The 17,290-nt window shown below is 36.5% G+C and overlaps 1 protein-coding gene across 4 annotated transcripts in view; it reads left to right on the top strand.

Moving 5' to 3' along the window:
• SHPRH (SNF2 histone linker PHD RING helicase) overlaps positions 1-17,290 on the top strand; it is a 106,399-nt gene that overhangs the window by 72,353 nt on the left and 16,756 nt on the right. The window contains exons 21-26 of one of the 4 annotated variants that reach the window (XM_023729288.1): positions 25-250; positions 2,155-2,298; positions 3,432-3,533; positions 5,059-5,130; positions 7,826-7,858; positions 7,948-8,070. In XM_023729288.1, the coding sequence (XP_023585056.1) occupies positions 25-250; positions 2,155-2,298; positions 3,432-3,533; positions 5,059-5,130; positions 7,826-7,843 (562 nt within the window). In that variant the 3' untranslated portion in view covers positions 7,844-7,858; positions 7,948-8,070. Of the gene's footprint in view, positions 1-24; positions 251-2,154; positions 2,299-3,431; positions 3,534-5,058; positions 5,131-7,825; positions 7,859-7,884; positions 8,074-17,290 lie in introns of those variants that run through there. The other 3 variants (XM_023729283.1, XM_023729277.1, XR_002823711.1) reach the window with 3 other exon arrangements.

Genomic DNA, 17,290 nt, shown 5'->3' on the forward strand with positions numbered 1-17,290 from the left:
TGTTTCGTTCTGGTATGTCTTCAGAGTCAAAGGCCAGACTGCGATATTTGAGGAGATGATAGAAGATGAGGAAGGACTAGTAGACGATCGAGTGCCTACCACCAGCCGGGGTCTTTGGGCAGTCAGTGAGACAGAGCGTTCTATGAAAGCAATGCTGTCTTTTGCAAAATCACATCGATTTGATGTTGAATTCGTTGATGAAGGAAGTGCTTTAATGGATCTCTTTGAAGCATGGAAGAAGGAATATAAGGTAGAGTATTTAAAAACCTTCTGGTATTAAAAATTCTCCTCTTTTACATTAATTTTACCTAATACCTTTTCTTTCTTCACTTTTAAAATATGCTTTAGACACTTAAGGTGTCATAATTTTTCTTTCCCTAAAATGTAATTATAGTAATATAATAATTACAGTAGTAATCATATGTAGTAATTATAGTAAGTGTAATAATACCAAACAAATAAGTAAATTCAGTTTATTAAATTATTAAAAGAACATCATTATCAAGATGAAACCTTTTATTTAGCTGTGAAAGTGTTCTAGTCTATTCTTAGCTTAATCTTACACTGCTGTTCTGTGAAATTAGAGTCGAGTTTTGTTTTGGTTTTTGTTTGGCTTTTGTCTGAATACCAAAACATAAACAACCTTGAAGACTGGCGAGCATAGTAAATACTTCTCAATCTGCAGGTCTGGAAACCATTGCAATAAATAAAGCACAAAGTAGCCCTTCATATTTAAACTTTAACATTTCCATTGTATATAATCTCTGTTCTTGAGATGAGGTTCCAGAATTCATTAATTTTGAATTGTTCTTTATATTTGGATCTATTACCAAATATAAAGTAACTATGCAGGTGAGATAGGTAGGGAGAATGAAAGAAATACTTTATTTATCATGTTGCAATTCCAATTGATATCTTTTTCAAAAATCTAAAGTTCTTGCTTTTTAAAGCAGGAAAAATATTTTTTCCAAAAAGAAAGGAACTCATTGGTTCATAATAATTTTTTCCTACACATATTACAATTCTGAATGCAAAGCACATTAATTAACATAATTATAGCAAGCCATAGGAGAAGATAGTACTATGTACAGCGCTCAGTTACGCCAGTTTTTTTTTTTTTTTTTTCCCTTTTTGCTTCATTTTGCTACATGCTGTGTCTCAGGCAAGTGTATATTGTGCAGTTCTCCCAGCTCTTAGTGCATTTTTCCTTCGTAACTTTGTAGGCTAAACTGTTTTACAATAATGCAAATAAATGAGCTGTGGCTACACATATGAACATGGATGTATCTCAGAAACATAATGTTAGTGAAGAAAGCATGTCAAAAAGTGTATACTGATTGACACCATATCTGTTAATTTCAGAAACACATATAATTAACTTATTAATGATATATACATATTATAAACAAAAAAAACCAAGCCCATTGCCGTCGAGTCGATTCCGATTCATAGCGACTCTATAGGACAGAGTAGAACTGCCCCATTGGGTTTCCAAGGAGTGGCTGGTGGATTCGAACTGCCAACCATTTGGTGAGCAGCCATAGCTCTTAACTACTGTGCCACCAGGGCTTCATACATTTTATAACTGCAATGAAAAGTATAGAATGATAAATATAATTCAGAATAGTGGTTATCCCATTGTTGGGGGCTGAAGGGGGAATATGTGAGGAAAGAGAGGGCTACAATTAAGAAGGAACACCAGAGGTTTTCAGATGAATTGGTATTGTTCTTAAATTCGATGGTGGGTATTCAGTTGTTTATTCTTGTATTCTTGTTACCATATATACATTATTTTGAATATGTGAAGTATTTTATATAAATATATGTGTGTGTACTTTTTTTTTTTTTAACAAAACAAAGATTCTACCAGCCTAATAATGATTTATAAAGATCTTTGATCCCACCAAGAAATCTTTGGGTATTCTGTTCCTAAGAATCTGAAGAGGCAGTACTCTACAGTGTCCTGTGGAGATTACCCAGGCACACTCTCTGACATCCTAATAATGGCCAAAGAATTGCCTGTGCTTTAGACATTAATGTAAAAGCGTATATGTCTTGAGACCTCACTGAAGACTTTTTATGACACATCTTAGTGATTTTAACCATTTTTAATTATCTTCTTTACCACTATCTTTGTCTTTTCTGATCCTCCAGTTGCTTCATGAATACTGGATGGCTCTGAGGAATCGTGTATCTGCTGTTGATGAACTTGCAATGGCTACAGAACGGCTAAGAGTGCGCCATCCTAAAGAGCCAAAGTCCAGTCCACCTGTTCTTCATATCATTGAACCGCACGAGGTAGTTTGCGAGTAAATAACAGAAAAAGGCACAGCGCATAGATGTGACAAAAACCCAAGACCTGTAGAAGAGGTAGTTGAGTCAGGGCAGCGATCTCTTCTCTGAGTATGGAGTTAATCTCAACTCTTAGTTTGAGCCCTATGAAATTGTTGTTTTTATGGGTCAAAAATGGTCAAACGTGAGCAGCTTCATACCTAATACATGCTTTTCACATTTACTGTTTTGGTGCATTTTGTTTGTTTCTCTCCAGATTGTACATTCACTTATTTTTGAGCACTGTGTGCCAAAGTCTGCAGGTATTCGTGATCAGTTTTTGGACATATGTCCTATTGACTTTGTTAGAACTAAAAAATCTTCCTTAAGAGCAGTCAAAAACTCTTACTTTGTGGTGTTTCCTTTGCTAATGATGAGCAAATATTACAACTTATCCTCTAATAAATCCCTCTTGTGTGTTTCAGCATTAAGAAATAACTCCACCAACCTTTTGTATTCTGTATTAGAAATAATATTTCCTGTATTTTTTTTAATGTTTAATGTGTGTATGTGTTTAATGTTTTAAATCCTTCTCTTTCTGCAAAGCTGAAGACTATAACCTAGAAAAACTTAGAAATAATCCTTATATACTAGCTCACTTCAGTTTTAAAATATGAAATCTTCATAAGTTTTTCTGTGAAAACAAATTCCTCTTATTTGAATACTCCTTTTCTGCTTACTATGTTCTATTGGCAGGTGGTAGGTGGGCAGAGAGATTCTTCCCTGGATTTGATAAAATCACTCTGGCCAAAGCAGTAAATCCTTTAATTTTTTTTTTTTTTTTTTAATCCCATGGATGTATTCCTGAAAAATGGTGCAGATATAGAATTTGTGTTAATTCTTATCAGACTTCAAGTGTATAGGGAAATTTCCTATTTAAAGGAACTCTACACTGAATTTTGTCTTCTACAAGGCACAAAGTCCTTTTGATGTATATTATATAGTATCCATTTTGCAAATTTGAATTTTCACATATAAGTGGGTTTTCTTAAAACAGGACACATTTACATTATTGTGGAAGAATTGTATATGTTTAATACAATTTAACTATTTTTCTAAGAAAGAATAAAGACTTTTTTGTTTTTTCCTTTGTGTTTTAGGTAGAACAAAATCGTATAAAACTACTAAATGATAAAGCCGTTGCTACATCACAGCTTCAGAAAAAACTTGGGCAGCTTCTTTACCTAACTAACTTGGAGAAGGTATTGATTTTAAATGATGAGACTTTTTTCCATGCTGTATTATCATAAACCACTTTAGTGACTCCTTCCATTTAATCTATTAGTTCCATAATTAAGGACTTTTTTTTTTTTTATTAATCTTTTATTTGGTTATGCTAGTTATATGGGTCAGAATACTAGCTATGTCTACATTAGCTACACAGATCACAAAGGAGGATTATATCTATAGAAAATATAAGTTACACAGATGATGTAAAGGGTATGCATTGTACTGTAAGGAACAATATAAACGGACTACAGTTCAAAGCCTTGAATGATGGAAGTATTACAACATACCTCTGGGTGAAAGTTGCATTATATATATACATGCATTCATTCATACATAGATATTTTTAAATTTATTATTTGAAACTCTAAAATGTGTTTGGAAAGCTGCTAAATCAGAAGACATGGTAGCGAAGGGAACTTCAATTATTTAATGTAAATCACAACACATTCTCTGAGTTCCTACTGTGAGCAAAGTATTATATTAGGCATTGATGAATTGATGGATTATTGATGAGTGTAATTCCTTTTATTGGAAGAATTCATAGTTTGCCAGTTGGCAGAACACTTTATCAGAACAAAATGTGGTAGTGGGTTTTTGGATAGGTCAAATGAAAGAAAGTAGTAGACGATACTTGGTCCTGAAAACTGATCAAACTACATTCAAGTAAATTATTAAATTCCACTGATCACAACCAAAAAGCTGGGCATTCATTACAGGAAAAATAACATGGTGATTAAAAAGTTAGACTTGGGACCAGACAGCCAAGTTTAACTCATGACTTCACTATTCTCTAGATACGTGACTTTATTTGTTATTTAACTTGCTTTGCCCCATCTGTAAAATTAGAATAACAACAACACTCTCATTGGGCTGTCTTGAAGATTATATGAATTAACATAGGTTATTTTTTCTATAAAGAGTATCCAACATTTTATTTTGTGATCAGTGGAATGGCTTAATGAGATTAGAAGAGGGTGCTGAAAGAAGCCCGTATTAATAAGAAGTTACATTATGTAAATAAATGCTGCCTCTTCCCACGTCTGTGTTCCCAGGCAGCTCATGAACCAAGTGGACGTACAAGTAGAGGTTTGTCTACAATTATAAGAAATCTTTATTTCAACGTTCCAAATCATATTTTTAAAAATCATGTGTTTCTTTGTAGCAAAATCCAGCCAGAAAGTAAAATTTTGAGAATTTAGCAAAAGTTATATTTTGCTTTTAATTTTGTCTTCTGTAATTAATTACAAGTACAATAATATGATAACTTGAATAAACTATAATAAAAATTGTATCCATTTTTTGTTTACCCCTTGAATAAATGTTATTTGTAAATCACAGGACTAATAATAATAGATAATATATAAATTATCTCTATTATTAGGTTATTTAAATTGAGATTACCAGCATTTACTTCTATAAATGAGTTATAAAGTATGTAGGCAGTTTAAAATATAAAAATGTAACTGAAATATTTTTAAACTCTTCTTTTTTGGATAGTCTCAAGACAAAACGTCAGGAGGTATTAATCCAGAACCTTGTCCAATCTGTGCACGGCAGCTGGGAAAGCAGGTGAAGTTGTAATATACATCATGTGCATTTGTAGAACGCTTCTCAGTTTTCAAAAGCTTCTACATCCAATATCTTTCTCTTTGTCTCTCTTTCTTTATCATGACAATTTTATGTGAAAGGCAGGTATTATCTCCACCTTAACAGTTGGACCAGAAGTGAGATGACGTACTCGGTGCCACATATGTTTGAGCAGGGGTTTTCCTAAGTAACGTGAAAAAATATTTCCAGAATAACCCTGTTAGTCTGTTTAACATGATTATTTGATAATCATATGGAAATATAATACAACACACACGGATTTACTTAAGAAGGCGTTACAAAGGTATAGTTGCATAGCTCTTTCTTAGCACTATTAATCTCATAATACCAAGTTTTATCAGTTGAAGTACAAATAACATCTCCCCTGGAGAAATTTAGATGTGATTTTTAGAAGAACATTGTATCAGTTAAGTATAAATATATTTCTTTATGAATGTTAGTGTATAAATGTCTGTAAACACCATGGCACCCTATTAGTTCTCCTCTACAAGATTCCCTTTTTTATCCTACTGACTGTAATTATGAAACTAAATTCCTGCTTTGTATGATAAATCAATACATTTCATTGTTGTTAGGTACCGTCAAGTTGATTTAGACTCATAGTGACCCAATGTGACAGAGTAGAACTGCCCCGTAGGGTTTTCTAGGCTGTAATCTTTACAGGAGCACATTGCCAGGTCTTTCTTCCACAGAGCTGCTGGGTAGGTTTGAACTGCCAAACTTTCAGTTAGCAGCCGAGCACTTAACTGTTGTGCCACCAGGGCTCCTTATACATACAGTATCAGGATGTTTATTGCTTTTCGAAATCGGAAAGATCAACATATTACTATTAAACTAATAAAAGTTATTCTTGACTGTTTTCCTGTGGAACTGAGAGTGGAAAGTTAAGTGTATGGGTTACATATTCTGACTAGTGGTAATCAGGGAGAAATTACCTTTTAGTTTTCAAGATTTCTGGAGAAGATGAGAGTTCAGAAGACACTGTGGTGACAGATTTTACAAGGATAGATACTATATGGGAAACTGAGCAGAGGGATGGTAATGTGCAGATACCGGTGACTTCTGAAAATGTTGGGATGAAAAGGGAAAGGATTATGTATTGTTTTTTTCTTTTTATAATGAGATTCATGCATCTGGACAGTCTTGGAAATTTTATTTAATTTTTGTCTTAAGCATTTAGCATTTTAAATTTCTTTCACATACATTATTTCATTTAATTCTTCTACACCTAGGAGACCATATTAGATTACAATAAGAGTAACAAAACTGCTTTTCTAACTGTCCACACCCACAATCTATAGGAGCTCTAGATTCTTTCCCTTTATCTTCCCATCTCTCCTCCTTCCCTTCTAATTTAGGGAATCTGTTCTGGGCACCTCGTGTGTACTGCCTAATGTCCCTGGAGGCATTGCCATTTATCTGTTCTTCTGTTTGGGCTGTTTCAGTCAACTTCCCATCACTCTCTATACTTTGTGCTGGTGCCAAGTGTCTCTTTGGTTTCTTCTCCATTGTAAATGTAGGTGGACCTGTCTTGCAGTTCAACTTGTCCATTCTAAGGTCCTCTGAGCCACAAACATCCTTCTAAGTAGAGGAAGTGCCCTTCATTCCCAGTGGCACTAGGGGCACGTAAGGTAGAGAATAGTGCTCTATGTGTCATACAAAAATACTAGTAAGACACTGCTTTAATTTTATCACAGCCCCCGCTGCTGGGGACTCTGGCTTGGGAGGAGAGTTGCCGCCAGAGAACAATACTAACAGTATCATGATAGAATACGACATAACCCCTCCTCCTTCCCAATGATTGTTGTGAAATCAGGTTTATATACCTCCGGCTTTGCTTCCCTTAGTGTGGGTTCTTTTCCAAGGGACTTCTTAAAAAGAACCTCGAGTGGGCCCAGCCACACACCATCTTTCTGTACAAATCCGTGGATGTAAAATCCTAGAAAAAATACAGCTTAGGGCTTAAGATCCTTATAACTCATAACACTCAGTTTTATTGTTGTTGTCTGTTTTACCATGTGAAAAAGAGTTAAATAACTTGCATAAGATGACATAGCTTTTAGAACTTACCCCATACTAAATTTATGCTCTTCTATTCCTCCCCTCTCTCCCCCATTTCCAAAGGGGGGAAAGTTTCCTCCATGGGATGCTCCAGAGGTACAGAGAGGATTATTTTACTTTACTTGAAATAGGACACAGGGTTTGTCAGGCACAATCATTTTTATTTGTTTATTTGTTTTTGTTGTTTATCTAGAACCACTTTTTAAATGTATCTGATACATTTTACCTGCTTTAACATGTGAAAATGTAACTCAGTTTAAGAAATTAAATAGAATATATTGAGTACTATTACCTACATGATATTAGCTCCAAATTAGTGTTCTCAGCCTGTCTACTAGATCTGCTGTTAGCATGCTAAAGGGATAATTAGCATTTCTCTACAATACTGTAGTGAGAACACCAACTTCTTACAAAATACTGGCTACTGACAGGTCTGCTCACTCTTACGGTGAGCAGAACTAAAGACCATTAAAGCTTACTCTGTTTGGACTCTAAAAAAAGAACTCGGCTTTTATGATTTAAAGAATATTAATGTCATGAAATATTTAGAAAGTAAAATTGTGACTCTCTTCTCCCCTTCTTACTATATTTACAGACAGGAAGGCATCTTTGATAGCATCTCACTGAGGTTTGTTCTGTTGTTTTCCTTTTCAGTGGGCAGTGCTGACCTGTGGGCACTGTTTCTGTAATGAATGCATTTCTATTATTATCGAACAGTACAGCGTGGGGTCTCACAGAAGCTCCATCAAGTGTGCTATCTGCCGCCAGACCACATCTCACAAAGAAATCTCATATGTCTTCACCTCAGAGAAAGCAAACCAGGAAGAGGACATCCCTGTGAAGGTAAAGTAGGTCAAGAACATGGTGTAGCATAGTTATAGCAGTATAAAAGGAATCAGTATCTGGCAAATGAAGGCACTGAAATCAGAAAAGGATCGGTGAATATGTACAGACCACTGCTGTTCGTAGGTAGACCGCCTGAAAGCCTCAGCTTAGCCATCTACTTTTTCATTAGTGGGAGGGACAGAAGAATGCTTTTTCAAATAGCACTGATCATGCCCACTGTGGCAAAAAAGGAATGTCTTGGAGTTCCAGTTCCTCATTATCTTCTATAGTATTTCTATCCACTGCAAATAGGTAGAGCCCTGGTTAAATTAGAATTTTATTTTTAAAAAGATTTTCTTCATTCTTTTACCCAGCCCTAGCTGGCAGAAAATAAGGATGTGTCCAACCAAACTGAAGGAAAAAAATAGATTGGTTACTGAAGTTAGTGAAGCCTGTTGCAAGGAGACAGTGAGCTTTTAAACTGCGTGGACTGATGTTTTTGGATACAGCCAAAAGTTGGCTTCATTTTCTTGCAGTTGTTCCCATGCTTCATTCAGAATTTTAAGAAAACTAGTATAATCTAGATCCAAACAGAATACTTTCTGCCTAAAGGGTATTTATTTAATGAAAAGCCTTACTAGACTTTTTTGTTCTGTGTTTACCTTAAGCATGCACTGCCCCCTCCCTCCCTGCACGCCCGCCACCAACCAAACTTGGACAAAGGATAGATTAGTATAGAAATGTAGTAGCAACTTGAGCCTCAAAGAAGTAGTGTAGGGAATGGTGAGGCTGGCTCTTAAGCAGGAGGATGTAGAATCTTCTTCATTAATTTTTTTCTCCTTCAGGGTCTTTATTACTGTCTTCATGCTTATTTTTAAGGATTGTATTTTGTGAGTAGAGTCAACTACAAGTTGAAACTTCTGCTAGGAGTTAAGCAGTTCTTATGTTGCCCCCCCTACACACACACACACACACACACACACACACACACACACACACACACAAAAACTATAGTTGAATTGAAGAATATTTAATTGCTGTTTTCTCCCACTGTTATTTGAGTAAAACCTGAAAACATCAGTTGTATTTCTATCTAGTATATTAGAATAAACAGAATCCCAAAGTTGGAATGAACTTTCATGCATTCATTTATTCATTCCACACGTATTTATTATTTACATACTGTGTGCTGGGTTGTGTGTTGGGCCTTACAGATACAATGTAACTTATGAATAAAACAGACATGGCTGCTGCCCTCATGGATTTTACAGAGTTTGATAGTGGGGGTGGGGGTGGGGGAGCTGCAAGCACAGACACTAAACAAATAGTGAATGTATTATCATTGTTATAAGTACAACAAAAAAACTCAAACGTGGCGTCTCTGAGAGAATGACAGCAAAGCAGGTATCTAAAAGATGAATGGATTAGCCAAGCTGGGGAGAAGGTTGGGAGTGATCTAGACAGAAAAAAATACAATATAGGTAAAGACCTGAGCCAAGAAGGAACTCGAATGGAACTGAGTGGCTACAGTGTAGAAAGCAAGAGGGAGAATGGAATGAAATCAGTCTGGAGACCTAAGAGGGTCCAGATGTTGAAGGGCCATGTGAAGAGCTGAGAATTTTATTTTTACATAAGCAGAAAGCCATTAAACATTATAAGCAGGAAAGTATCATAATCAAATTTGGATTTGTAAAAAACCCTCTTACTCTGTGTACTTTCTGCACAATTTTTCTATAAACCTGAAACTGATCAGAAATAAAGTCTATTAAAAAAAATGATTCCTCTTGCTGCATTGTGGAAAATAGAAAATAGAGTAGCAGAAAGAGAAAAGAAGAAATTTGGAGAGTCTGAACCCACTACAGTAGTGATGATGGCTTTGATTAGGTTGGTGGCAGTGGAGGTGGAGAGAAGTGAATAAACCCAATGGGTATTTAAAGTGAAATTAATTAGTAAGATAGAATGTTGGGGGGGCTTGGTGAAGAAGCAGATTTCATAAATGACTCCCTGGTTTCTGATGTGAAAACCCAGGTGGATAATGGTACTGTTACTAATACAAGGAATTTTGAAAGAGGAGTACATTTAGACATATTTGAGGCACATAAAACATTCAAGTAGAGCTATCCAGCAAACAGATGAATATGTGGAGCTCCAAGATTCAGAGTCATTGGCCTAAATGATCTTTGAAGCCATGGGAGTGAATGAGGTTTCCTTGGGAAGGATATATAGAGGAAAGAGAAGCCAGCTTCAGATCAAGTCCTGCAGAACTCCAAAATTTTTAAAGGTTGGATGAAGAGAGAGAAGCTAGAAAGGAGGCTGAGAAGCAACAACCAGAGACATACGTAATCACGGAGAACATGATGTCAACAGAGGCCTCAGGAAGGCTCTGATTCAATAAGGAGGCAATTACCAGTTGTATTCAGTGATGCTGAAGGTGGATCAACTACAGTGAGGACTGATTAGGCTAATGGGGGTTATTGATGACTTCAGAGGGAGCTGTTCAGTGGAAGTGGAAAGACAGAAAGCAGATTGGAAGGGACTGAGAAATGAACAGGAAGTGAGTAAGTAGAGAGAGAAAATATACAACTACTATCTTACAAATTTAGCTGTAAAGTTGAAGAGTTAGAGTTATAACCTGAAGGATATATGAAGTACAGGACGACCTTGTATTTTTTTTGTTTGTTGTATTTACGATAAAAGATTCTTGAGCATGTTTAATCTCCAATAAAGAAGGATAAAGTAAAGATATAGGAGAGAGAAGGGATATTCTGTAATACAAGTCTTTTTTTTAAAAGAAGTAGAGAGTATATAGAGAAAAAGTAGAGGTCTCACTGAAATCAAAGAATAGCTGTAGGTTGGGGTGCCGGAGCAAACAAGCTATAAGGGTAGGTGTCCTTATCAGAAAATTGTTGTGTTGTATGTGGTCAAGTCAATTCCAATTCATAGTCATTTCAGAAAAGACAGATATTAATAAGTACTCCAGGTATGACTATAGAGTGGGTAGCCCAAGTGGAGTGGAGGAAAGAGAATGCTAGAAGGTAAAGAAACTGTGAGGCCTGGATGTTGGATGGATTGTCCACGTATATAATATCTAGAATTGAGGTAGAGTTAAATATTGTGAATTAGACACCAAAGTCCTTTAGTGAATGAAGGGTAGCATTCAGTATGTGATAGCAAAGGGTAGTGGTAGGGGTTAACTGGACTCCATGAGGCTTAGAAGAAGCAATAAGGCTCAAAAAAATGACAGTTTTTACAAAAATAAGAAATAATGATCTGAAACCTGCGTTGGGGACCAAAGAGAATACTAATGCCCAAGTGCAAGGTGGCCGAGAGAATAAACATCCATCATTCAGGAGGGCTACTAAGAAAACGGTATGCTCCAAGGACAGCCAGTTTCCAATTAAAGCAAGGAAGTGGAGAGCAGTATTTCTACAAGAGGTTAAAAAAGGATCAAAGAGTTCGTTGATCATAAAGCACATGTTCCAGGGGCCACCACTGAAGGGTTCAGGAGTAGAAGGAGAAAAATGGGAGGGTGGATAAGCAGGAAGGAACTGCATGGGAATAACAGAATGGGCAAGGCTTTAAGTGATGAGAGAATCACGATGTAAGAGGTCATCTGGTCCTGTTCCCGGCCTGTCTCCCTAGCAGATGCCAAGGAGTTGCTGAGTGGAGGCAAGTGATGCATGGTGCAATCCAGTGACCAGCCCTGAGGCCTTTATTTGATGGTTATACTTTACTCATCACACAAAGAACTGCTTTTCTTCCTGAGTCCCCTCACTGCCTTTTCTTCCCCCTCCTTTGGGTTCTCTCTCCCTTTCCTTAGCATAAAGATAGTCTTTCTTATCTCTTTCTTATTTCTGTTCTCTCTCTTCCTGTGGCCTCAGGCATCCCAAGGGCCACAGATGGCATCCTTGGCTGAGAAGAGGCTGCTGACCCTTAGATGAAAGCATTCATCATAGTCCAAGGAGCCAGCCTAAGAAAGAACTGCTGTGTCAGGCTCCATGTGAAGAGGTTTAGGAAGCTATTGCTGTGGCTACCAGTAAACAGCACAGCCTCAATGAAGCCGAGTCATTGCGCCCATCAGACCCAAACACCTGTTCATTTTATGGCAGCTTCCCTAGGCACTCAGGGTAGAGATGAGGACAGTTACGTTTGCTGTCCTGTTGGGACAGGGATATCAGTGTTCAAATACTGTTTATTGTGCTCTTCTTCCTGTCTTTTAATGGGTATTGATGATCACATGAATTAATTGAAACATCTGATAAAAAGTATTATAACATTACAGAATTTACTGACATTAATAATTTCCCTTTTGTCATAGTGCATGTATACTCATATTTCCTTTTTATTAAACATATAACTGAATATTGTACCTATTATGCAAGCAAGTTTTATCCCCCCTCCAAGTTCTCACGTTGCTTTTTGTTGCATTTATTTTGCTTCTTGCTGCCTTTTCTGTCACTGTTAGTGTCTGCCACTTCTGACTTCTATAACCTGTCACCTTTTCTGACTTCTGTCACATTTCTGCCCTATTGTTTGCCACTTTCTCACTGAAACAGCTGCTTATTGTATTCTCAGAGTGATCTCCCTCTTCTGACTTGTCTGAAACTTCCTCACTCAGTGGTCACTTCTCCCTCTTGGAGTTGAGAATGAGATCCTGTATAAAAGAAAGATGACTCTGTGTGAATTACTAAAGCATTATTTCAAATTTTAGAAATATTAGTTAAAACTATTCCTAATCCCAGATTTTCTTTTGTAAAATTATTGATCAGAAAGTCTCTGAGTTTTAATAAATGATTCTGAGAAGTAATTTTTTGATTCACTGAAAGTTTGCACTAATCTGAAATGCTTTTTACTGTAAGTATTCATGTCAGGACTCTCAGACATAGCATATATTATTTATAGTGTTTATTCATGTAGCTGATCTGCAGATAAAAGATATTTGGAGGAGATGAAAAGAGTATTAAGTAGTAGTAGTTTTTTTTTAGTGGTATTTTTGGAAATAAGAGATTTCACAGTGTAAGGAATCCTACTGATTGACCATACAAATAAAACAAATATGGGGATCACAAATGCTCCCTTCAGTGGATGCATTTAAGTTATAAACAAATTAAACACTAAGACTGTACCTACCCTAATGACTGTGTGACAGTATTCTTAAATGACCCTTGGAACCTACTGGGCATTTAAAGTAAACAAAATTCCCCTTGCAAGTTCTGACAACTGCCAGACATTTGGGTTGGTGAAGTAGGCCTCCTGGCAGAACATACACCCCACGTGTTATGTTCCCTGTGTCCTCAGTTTGGCTGTGTTTCATACAAAGCAGTTTTGCCAGTGGAACCCTGACTCTATAATGGAGAAGGTTCTTTTGTCATAAAAAGTTTCTGTCCCAGAGAAATTATACTACTTGGATAGAGCCACAGCAAAACAATCTACCCTCCCCGCTTCCCCCCACACACACATATAAACATACGGTTGCCTCATCATCTCAAACTTTAGGGTGTCTAATAGCCAACTGGACTGCTTTTTAAAATTTTTTTTTTTTTTTCAGATCCCACCTCAGGTTTTGATTTATTAGATCTAGGATAGGGTTCAGGAATCTGGACCATTTTTGACAAAATCTATTGATGAGAGAAATGTCTTATATAGCTATTTTGTAGAGAAAAAAATTTAAAAAAAAAACAACTATATTTCTACATTTAAACACCCAGAGAAGCCTAGCAATACTATGTAGAATTCTACTGTTTCTTTCTTTCTTTTTTTTTTTAGTTAAATTGACTCAAAGGTGGCTTGTGAGATCTGTCTCGTACTAAGTATGATTAAAATAAACATCTGAGTGGAAAAAAAACTGATTATAAAATTCTGAGTTTAAAATAGTCATAAAATGGTAAATGTAGTCCACAAATGATTGTATTTAAATATATTTATCTAAATATTTTTGTATAAGATGCTTTTACATGAACATTAGCTGGTAAATTTAGACTACAGTTGTGTATTTTTGTTAGAAAATATCATGATAAATATAATTACATAAAAATGATCTATTCACTTTTTTCTATTCACTGGCCAAAGTAGCACTTGTAATTCTGAACTGTCAGTGAACATCATAGTTTGCAATAAATTAAACATGCAGTAGAGCAATAAGACAAACTATAAATTATCTTTATGAAATTATCTTTTTGAAAAACTTATACTTTGTGGAGTGTAAACTTCTTTAAGATGTGGAGAGAACATCATTTATGAGAGTAGGACTCTGTTTTACTCACTGCTGTATCCCCAGCATCTAGAATAATGTCTGGCGTATAACAGGCACTCAGTAAGTGGATGCATGGATAAACGAATCAATAGTGTTTACATATAATCCTCCTAAGAACCTTTAGATCCAAATAAAATTTTTAACTTTTTTGCAACTGCTAACTTACCTCTTGGAAATAATTATAATTATGCAAAGTGTACTATGACGGACAGGATAATATTTTTTGTAGCCTGGTGCAGTTGTAAGATTTCCCACAGTCTACGTGGAGTTTCCATTGAGCTATATTCAGGTAACAACGTGAATATTTTAAGAACCTATAGCACTTGCCCCAGATACATGCTTAAAAAATATTCCTACTTTGTGAGACCAATCATAAAAACTGCATAACTGTACTAAATTGTATCTGTCGCTACCAGCATGGGTTTTTAGCATGGTGAACAGGTGCAGACAAAAATAAAACAACGTCAACTGATCTTACTCAGCTTAAAACTACTATGGACAGTACGGGCACATTGAAGGAGTTAGCAGTATTTCAAAAAGAAAAATCCGGAATAAATTTAATGAAAGTCAGAAAATATGAAGACGGGAAGTGATTGTCTCTATAAAAACCAACCCATTGTCGTCAAGTCGATTGCAACTCATAGCGACCCTATAGGTCAGAGTAGAACTGCCCCAGAGGCTTTCCAAGCCTGTAATCTTTCAAGAAGCAGACCGCCACATCTTTCTTCCACGTAGTAGCTGGGGTGGATTCAAACCACTGACCTTTTGGTTAGCAGCTGAGCATTTTAGCCACTGCACCACCAGGGAAACAGTATTAGGAAACATTATTCAAGTTATTTGCAAGTTATAAACCGCCAAAGAAACTTAAAGAAAAATGTATTACCTCTCACCAAATACAATCCCAGTATATTACTGATTAGAGAACATAGTTCTTTTTACTGGGGAGGAAAAAAACTAAGCTGTGTACTTTTGTCTTCTTTAAAGTGATGTTCCTCAGTTAGATGAAGTCTTCAAAAAATCTCTAGTCTCAAGACCTTTGATTCTCATAGTATGTTTAACAGATTTGCAAAAATGAAGGCAAGTGTTGACTAAAAGATTAAAACATTATCTATGCTCTGTTTCAGAAGTGAGTGGTCCACCTCTGGCAAAGCTGAAACTCGGCCTCTGTGGCAGAGAGCTCAGATTGGGGACCATTTGGCCCTAGAGCAGTAAGAGGCCCCACAGATACGGTAGCATGCAGTGCTAGGGAGATGCCATAATTCAGAGGGCCAGTTCACTTGTGGTGAACACAGTCCTGATTATGTCATTAAAGTAATAAGTTATTAAGGTCCCAGAATCACAGACCTCACAGCAATCCCCCAAAAAGTCAAGTTCATCTGTAGGAAATAAGGGTAAATAAAAACTGTATTTAGTTTTTAGTGGAAATAATCCATAAAAAAGAAAAGATAAAAATAATTTTAGAAGAAAACAGAATGGCACACAGTGAAAGTTAGTGTTTTCCATTTTCCCTTCTTTGCTTTGCCACTAAAAACAATTTCTGTTTTTAGTTATAGGAATCATCTGTATGCCTTTGACTACCCCCATTGCCACTGAGTCGATTCCAACTCACAGTGACCCTATAGGACAGAGTAGAACGGCCCCATAGGGTTTCCAAGGAGCAGCTGGTGGATTCAAACTGCTGACCTTTTGGTTAGCAGCCGTAGCTCTTAACCACCGTGCTATCAGGGCTCCATGCCTTTGACTAATATACGTATTTTGTTCCGTGAAGTATTAACTTTAGACAGTATCTGGTGACTCCTCATCTTAAAGTATGAGGAAATTAATGCTTTCGTTGTTCCTTCAAAGGAGCCCTAGTGGTGCAGTGGTTAAGTGCTCAGCTGATAACCAAAAGGGCAGCCCCATGGGAGAAAGACATGGCAGTCTGCTTCCATAAAGATTCCAGCCTGGAAACCCTATGGGGCAGTTCTACTCTGTCCTGTAGGGTTGCCAGGAGCTGGAATTGACTTGACAGCAATAGGTTTGGTTTTTTGGTTTGGTATTCTTCCTTCTATTTCATCCCCTCCACATCCTAATTTTTATAGTTATTATTTTTATATTATAATGCTTATATTTTGTTATCTAGTTATAGACATGTTTTCCAGGTCTAGTAGAAAGTCAGCAAACAGTGATTACAATATTATAAATACTGTTCACTATAGTACGATGATTGAAGTCATTGCAGAAAGGAACGCAATCCTGTGACATTTAAACTTTGCTTTTCCAAGAAGAATCTTCCAAGCATCCATTGTAATGGAACTTCTATTTTTTTTTTTCCAGCTAGCTTCCTTCAGTTCTGTGTCAACTTTATCTTGCAACATGATCTATGTAATCCTCATAGGATCCTTTTTCACTGTGCTTTGAGAAATTTTGGCAGAATGAGTCTGTGAATGGCAAAGTTCAATGATCTTGAGCTTCTGGAAATGACCTCATTCTGCCCTTACTGTAGAAAAATTGTGTGTGATTGACAACCCTCTTAATGTAAGACATTATTTAAAGTGTTTCATATATATACATATATATGTGTATATATGTATGTACATATATATAAATGTGTATAGGAGCCTGGGTAGTGTAAGCGGTTCACAATTGGTTGCTAACCCAAAGGTTGGTTGTTCGAACCCACTCAAGGGCTTCGTGGAAGAAGAGGCCTGACTGTAAAGATTACAGCCAAGAAAACCCCATGGAGCAGTTCTACTTTGTAACACATGGGTCACCATGATTTGGGGGCCGACCCAATGGCATTTAACAACAAAGATACATATACGTGTGTAATATACGTATATTATGCGTATAAAATCTTTAATAAATGGTCTTCCAGTGAAAAATAACCCATTGCCATCGAGTCGACTCTGACTCATAGCAACCCTGTAGGACAGAGTAGAACTGCCCCATAGGGTTTCCAAGGAGTGGCTGGTGGATTTGAACTGCCAGTTTTTTGGTTAG

This window comes from Trichechus manatus, unplaced genomic scaffold, assembly GCF_000243295.1.
Source record: "Trichechus manatus latirostris isolate Lorelei unplaced genomic scaffold, TriManLat1.0 scaffold00002, whole genome shotgun sequence".
NCBI classification, from domain to species: domain Eukaryota; kingdom Metazoa; phylum Chordata; class Mammalia; order Sirenia; family Trichechidae; genus Trichechus; species Trichechus manatus.